At 37.8% G+C, this 7,466-nt stretch overlaps 1 protein-coding gene across 1 annotated transcript; it reads right to left on the bottom strand.

Annotated features, from left to right (window-relative positions):
* Positions 1 to 3,536: 3,536 nt before the first annotated feature.
* LOC120273844 (receptor-like protein EIX2) lies at positions 3,537 to 6,457 on the bottom strand. The gene is made up of 3 exons (XM_039280569.1): positions 5,233 to 6,457; positions 4,062 to 5,162; positions 3,537 to 3,973 (listed from the first exon to the last, which is right to left on the bottom strand). Exons 1-3 carry the CDS (start codon positions 6,455 to 6,457, stop codon positions 3,537 to 3,539), a joined length of 2,763 nt encoding a protein of 920 aa, XP_039136503.1.
* Positions 6,458 to 7,466: the final 1,009 nt, after the last annotated feature.

Raw genomic sequence — 7,466 nt, 5'->3', positions numbered from 1 at the left:
TATCTAATTACTGTTTCTTAAACAAATCACTCCAACAATATTTAATTAAGCAAGCAAACAGTTATAAAAAAGTGAGTACAATAGAGGATAGTTCACTAGACATACGTATAACTAAATGGAACAAAGCAAAGAGAAGTCAGATACTATGACACCCATAGAAACAATCGGGGAAAGGATAATTCAACCAGGCTGAAAAAGATGTGGATCAAAGAATTAGCTAGAGCCCAGGTTAGACATATGTTCCCCAAGATCATTTCAGTGAGATCCCAAGGAATTCAAGGCTTCTATTGACCATAGCAATCAAATCCTCAAACGTTAACATGTTTTTGCATTGGGACTACAAAAAGCCAGTGGAAAAAAAATTAATTTTCATCATAGACAAAAATATTGGGGTCATTGCTATCTAATGGGAGGTGCACATTCCTGATGTAGCCCATACAGATAAGATTTTTCAACTAGGCAAGGAAAATAAGGTGAACGGCGGTGAGGAAATCCCTAATAGAAAACATATGGTGCTAAGAGCTCTTGAAATTCTCAAGCCAGATATTCCAAGGAGCATAATTGTTAGCCTAATGATCCTGCTCAAAAAGAGTGGAAACACTGTCCTTGATAATTGAAGCAATGCAAGAATGGAAAGCAAGGAGACAATTGAGAATCTCACTCTAAAAGAAGGACCTTCTTTTGGGAAAAGTATTAGTACACGTGTCTCTTGTAATCAGTGCTTGTCATTTCTCACTTTTATTTATTCTTCATGTCATGCGGTATTTGTAAGTTAGTTATGATAATACTCCTATAATAAAGGAGTCTTGTTAGGTGACCTCATGTATTTTAAGCTTTGTTTTTACAATTAATAAAGCATCCCGTTCATAACTCTTTATGGTATCAAAGACTTTTATCTCATGCAAGTTTGATCCATTCTTTTGTTTTCCTTACATGCCTCATGCACCAATCATCCAACCCATCCAATGGCCTCCTCTGCCTGGCAAACTTCTATTCTAAATATTGATAATACAAACACCAACAACCATATTGTGCAATTTAATCCTTCCTCACAGTTGCCTATTAAATTACAAGATTGCTCCAATTTTTCTACTTGGAAGACCCAATTGATGTTGGTTCTCGATGGCTATGAACTCAATGGGCATCTCAATGGCTCTACACGCTGCCCAACAAAAACAATCACTCTTAACAACACAGCTAAAATCAGTCTAGCGTATCGCCTTTGGGTTCGTCAGAATCGCCTCATTCACCAAGCAATAATAGCCTCTGTTGACAGTACTATTGCATCCACCATCGCTAGTGCATCCAATACTGAGAAAGCTTGGTCTCTTCTACACACCACCTATGCTAATAAAAGTCACACCCACATCTATAGCTTATAGGATCAACTCAAATCACATCACCAAGGAAGACAAGAGTGTCTCTGAATATCTTCATTATGTTTGTGGCATTTCCGATGAGCTTGCCACTGATGACTCACTAGTAGTTGAAGCAGAACTCACAATCAAAATTCTCAACAAACGTGGTCCCTGATTTTCACGAAGTATCACGATAATCCGCAACTGTAGTATTCCGATTGAATATCTAGAGCTTTACAGAAAGCTTGTTGATCATGAACTCTTTCTCTGCCATCAAGTAAAACACATTTCATCATCAATACCGGCCACTGTTACAAGTAGGACCAACAACAACAACATGGTGGGCAATTTTAGCTACTCTTAGAATATTTTGCCGCTTATACAACATCAACAATGGCACTTCTCCGGCCTAACATCTAATCTCAAACACAATCCCCAACCTTAATGGCGTTAACAAAATTCTAACACCATCAATAATGTTGTTCAATGCCAGCTATGCAATTGCCCTTGTCATGTCGCCTTAATTTGCCAAAGCAAGTCTCATAACCATCTTGAGGCTAAAGAAAAACTTTGTTGGTAGCTCTCATGCATCTGCAACCCCATGGATTATAGACACCAGTGTCTCACATCATATTACTACCGAGCCACACAATATGCCCATATACAATCACTTTGAGGAAGTCACATTGGGAGATGGTAACAAAATCCCAATTACTCAGAATGGTTCAACTCAGTTATATGCATCTAACAATACTTTTCAGTTGTCTAATACTCTAAGTGCCCTTTCAAATTAAACACAATTTAATTTCAGTTTCCATCTTTTGTAAAGATAACCTAATGTCTGTGGAATTTTTTCCTTCTGGTTTTGTTGTTAAGGATCTGGCAACGCAAACACCACTGGTATACGACCGGAGTAGCCACGGGTTGTACGAGTGGCCGATTATTTCTTCCCTAACTTCTCCACAAGCTCACATCGCCTCTTCCAAAGTATCCTTTGAAACCTAGCATCATCGACTTAGACATCCTCATGCTAGAATTTTAAATTTTATTTTAAATAATTTCTCTCTTCCTTTGTCCACATCATTAGACATTTCAGTGGGAAAAGAACATTGGACATTTCAGTGGAGAATGTTGTGATAATAACTAAATTAAATGGCTTAGGTCCCACACCATTGGGTTCCAATTACAAACTTTTAGCACCATTTACTAAGGAGAACACTGTTTAAACTCCTAAGGTTAAGAATCCCCATCTTTCTTGATCCCAAGATTTGTGGAGCCATCGCTTGTTCACAAGATGGAAACTAGGATTATTGTTTTTGGCCCAAGCTATAGGAAGTCCCTTCATATACAATTGATTACTTAATGTATACTCTTTGTAAGTGCACAGATAGTAATAAGTAATAAAGTTATACCCCGTGAGTGGTCGGGTTGTCAAACCTCAAGGACTGTGACTCCTTGTACTAATTACTCTTCTAATCTCTAGCCGATCAACAATGGTTTGCAAGTGATTAAACTAGCGTAAGATAAGCGAGAAAGATGGAAAAGACAGGTGGACAAACACTGAGTTCCTGCAACAAAAAATAGTAATGCCCAGGACTAATTCCCAAGTGCATGGCCAGACGAGCAATTCTCGATTGTGCACAACCCCTGACTATTGCGCTTGTCGCATTTATTAAAAATAAATAAATAAAACAACACTATAGAATAATTTATTGCAAACTAGTCTAATAATACCATCTCACAATGGTATTCAATTATTTATTTCCTTATAATACAATAATTTTATTTTTTTAGTCTTATTTAATTAACTTTAGAAAATAAACATGCATTTTAAAAATTGCCACTAAATCAACGACCACTCAATAAAATAGTATCTGATCCCCTGCATGTGGTGTTCATGTTCTTGCTAAGAAGATGGATTTAAATTCCATCTAACAAAAGGTAAGAATACACATATGTTAAGATAATAACTCAAGCATATTATCTACACATATGCAAGTCTCTTGACACATAGTTTGTCTACATTTCATAAACATATATATATATATATATATATATGTTCCCACTAAATACCTTGGTTAATTATTAGATATACAGATGCATTTCCAAAATACAAACAAGATCTCAACTTCTCTCCCAATGCCAATCAGTTTATGGGTACAAAGTTTAACATGTCGATCACACATGAAAATTATCAATAAATTGAAAAAAAGAAAAGCTCCATTCACTCTTAAGCAGCAACAAACCACCAAAAGTGAAAAGTCCAAAACAATATCCCACTTCCATGCTCAACAAAAGCCAATTGTTGTCATCTTGAGAAACAATACCACCATCATAACTTGTTTTTTGGTGTGGAGCTACTCTATCATTTTTACACTCTTTGCTTATTGGAAGCCCACAAAGAGCAGAATTACCAGCATAGATTGAAGGATCCAGAAGTGAAAATAATTGACCACCATATGGAATTTCCCCAGATAAATTATTATATGAGAGGTTCAAATGACTCAACAAAGATAACATGGTCATTGTTGCTGGTATAGGACCTGAAAGATTATTCATAGATAAATCAAGTGATTCCAACCATCGTAACATGTTGATCTCTTGTGGAATTCCCCCTGTCAAAAAATTTCCAGATAAATTTCAAATTTTGTAAGTAAGAAAGGCTCATTAGGTCCCCTGGAATCTCTCCAAAGAGCTTATTACTAGAAAGGTCAATGGAGATGACCAATGGCAATAGCTTGCCATACCTAACATCTTTGCCTTTAAGATTGACTCTCATATTGTCCATGTAGCCAAGGCCGAGTTTATTTGAAGTCATGTAAAGAATCTCCATGTTGTCAACATAATCCAGTGAGATTTTGTCATATGCTACAAATGCAACCTTCTTGTTATAAAAAATTGTATGAGCAACTCTCATTGCCTTCAAGTTGCCAAAACTATGTGGTATCAGTCCAGACAAATGATTATATGCAAAATCTATGACACGAAGAGCAGTAAGATTTCCCAACCCAGGAGGAATAAGACCAACAAACATATTAGACCGAAGCCGAAGTGCCTCCAAGTTCAGTAAGCTCTTGGGAAGCCATGTCGGTATGCTTCCACTAATCTTATTCTGGCCAAGATCAAGAGTCCTCAAGGCTCTGCAATTTCTCAAAGATAAAGGGAGCTTTCCTGACAAATTATTGTTGCTCAAGTGCAAATAATCCAAAGATGAGGAACAAATGGTTGTAGGAATACCTCCGGATAATTTATTGTCGGACAAATCAAAAGTGAATAATCTTGGTCTGAGAGAATGATTCCAGCAATCAGGAATTTCACCTATAAGTTGATTTTTAGAGAGATCAAGAGCTGCCAACTTCTTCAGATAACATAATGTTTCTGGAATCCTTCCTGTAATCGTGTTTGAAAACAGAAGCAAATACTCTAAATTTGCAGGAAATTGTGGTAATGATCCTTCAAATGAGTTTCCACTGAGATCAACATATCTAAGATTTGAGAGATGCTCTAATGTAGCAGGCAGCTTGCCTCTGATGACATTGAGTGATAAATCTACAAGTTGAAGATTTGCTGAGAAGTTCCAAAACCAGTCTGGCAGAGTGTCTGAAATTCCAGCATTCGATAAAAGGAGAGCAGAGAGATTCTCCAACTTTTGAATCCATGAAGGGAATCCTGGGCCTAATTTGCTGTTCCACATGAGAAGCATTTTTAAGCCAAGAGGAGGCACCCATTGTGAACCAAGATCAACCCTAAATTCATTAGCAGAAAAGCCAAGATGTTGAAGCTTTGCAAGACCAGCCAAGTGAGCTTCAGTCAAAACACCAGTCAAATTATTGTAAGCAAAATCCAAAAATCTCAAGTTTTGGATAAAGCTGACCCAAATTTACTGGGACACTTCCATTCAATGTATTGCGAGAAACATCCAATTTTTTCAAAGAATGAAGTCCCAGCTGAAGGAATGGGCCATAGAAATAGTTGCCATAGAGATTGAGCATCTTGAGAGACTTGAGGTTTCCTAGCCAATCTGGAAATTGTCCTGTGAGTTCACTGAAGACCCAGTTCAGTATCTCCAAGCTATCTTTGATGCAACCTGAAAACACTTCTCCAAGTTCATTCAGATCACCATGCAGATATTTATTCCCTGAAAGATCCAATGAGGTCAACATGCAGAGGTTTTCTAAGCTCAGTGGCACTCCAACTTCTAGGACTCTATTGTTGGCAAGGTTGAGGACTCTCAGAGATGTTAAATTCCCAATAGCACTAGGGACAAGCTCTTTGAAAGCATTGACACTCAAATCTAGATTCTCAAGGCTGCTTAACTTGAACAACCAAGGTGGCACTACAGAATGAACATTGTTACTAGAGAGATCAAGAACTTTAAGCTTTGTAAGATTAACTTGTGCAAGAGAAAGAGGAAGCTCAAGAGTGCAGTTTGATAAGTATATTTCTGAAACTGAAGGGAGGGTGTTCAGTGATTCCAACCAATCAGTTGCTTTGGAGAGGCCAACAAAATTCAAATTGAGGTACTGAAGAGAAGAAAGATTTGAGAGCCAATAACTTCCAACAATGTAGAGTTTGTTCCAAGAAGAATAGAAAGGATTAGAAAGATCAAGATGATGCAAGTGTGAGAGATTGCCAAGCTCATGAGGAACTAGTCCACTAAAGCCAGCACAAGAGAGATCAAGATAACGCAGTTGTGCAAGTGAACCAATGAAAGCAGGGATTTGAATACCTCCAAAGAAGTTCATGCTGAGGTCCAAGTATTTTAAGTGTTTCAACCAGAGCAAAGCAGGACTGATCTCTCCTTCCAGTGGCTCAGAACGTGGGCCATATTGAAACATGTCATGAAGAGGCCTCTTGTTACCAAGATCAAGTTGCACAACATGCCCTGTTTGGTTATCGCATTGAACTCCTCTCCAAATGCAGCAGTCTTGCCCAACCCAAGATGATAGCCGTCGGCCAGGATCTTTAAGCCCTTCTTTTAAATCAAGAAGTGCTTTCCTTTCATTTTCTTTGCATCCTTTGATTGAAACCCCATCACAGATACTGAATTTGAGGTAGAGAAGGACTACTAGGAGAGCTCCAGTGAGCTTCACACCCATCGATAAATGGCTTTTGTTTTCTATGCAAACTGGGTACACCGTGTAAGTATATCTAGAAAACATTGAAAGATGGATGGTAGAGTGGGGCAGTGTGGACTGAGTCAAGAAACATAGATTATAGCATCAAGGGTAGTAAGTAATATGTCCAAATCAATCTGGAAGGCAGGTGAACATTTATTATATTTTGAACAATTCTTAGATAGTGAATGTGCCAAACAAAATAACTCTTCCTTATCTCCCACGAAAACAGAGTTGTACATCATTGAAAACTCTATCAAAGACATCGCGTTTATTAGATTTTAAGGTTCAGAATTTGAAGCTTTCCAAACCACTCTTATTGACTGTAACTGCATGGTCTCTGTTGTTATAATCTGTACATAATCTATATCCTGTGCCTTGTCCTTATAAAATACTATCATTTGTACAATTAAAGATCAACTAAGAATACATCAGTCTTTCCAAATTATCTTGTCTGTAGAAACTAGGCCGTCTTGGCAAAAGGATTTAATCTGTTCCTCCATTGCTGGAACCTCTGCTTGATATGTTATTCTTGAATTTTGTGGTGCTCAGTGTCCAAAACTACAACCATGATTAAAATAAAATCAATTTTAATTGTAATGCTATTATAAGAGTGAAAGGACCTTGAAGAATTCTTATGGTTGTTGGTAATTAATGAGACTGACGAAGTTTCATATTTATAGCTTTGCTGTGAATGAGGCAATAGATGACGAGTGGTGAGTGGTGGTTGTGTGTGGGTGGTCCCAGCGCCCATGTGTGCGCGCCCCCCGCCCTCACTTGCTCCACAGAGGCTTGTGCACGCCCCTGACGGTTTAGCATGGCCTTTGGGCTGTCTGTTCCTCTTGTCAAAAAAAAAAATAGATGACGAGAGACAAAATACTAATGCGGCCATACATGAAGGATTTTGAATAGAAATAATCATAAAAGTCAAAACATACACATCAAAAACTAAGTGAAAGGTCAAGTGAAAGAAATTTTGAAGACAGATGCC

This window comes from Dioscorea cayenensis, chromosome 2 (genome assembly GCF_009730915.1).
Source record: "Dioscorea cayenensis subsp. rotundata cultivar TDr96_F1 chromosome 2, TDr96_F1_v2_PseudoChromosome.rev07_lg8_w22 25.fasta, whole genome shotgun sequence".
NCBI classification, from domain to species: domain Eukaryota; kingdom Viridiplantae; phylum Streptophyta; class Magnoliopsida; order Dioscoreales; family Dioscoreaceae; genus Dioscorea; species Dioscorea cayenensis.
The sequence above is the reverse complement of the archived record's forward strand: the minus strand, read 5'-3'. Positions and strand labels throughout refer to the sequence as shown.

Coding starts and splice junctions, on each gene's coding strand:
- LOC120273844 (XM_039280569.1), bottom strand. CDS start 6,457: ATGGGTGTGAAGCTCACTGGAGCTCTCCTAGTAGTCCTTCTCTACCTC. Junction 5,163..5,232: donor AAGTGTCCCAGTAAATTTGG/GTCAGCTTTATC, acceptor TTTTGACTGAAG/CTCACTTGGCTGGTCTTGCA. Junction 3,974..4,061: donor CATCTCCATTGACCTTTCTA/GTAATAAGCTCT, acceptor ATTTTTTGACAG/GGGGAATTCCACAAGAGATC.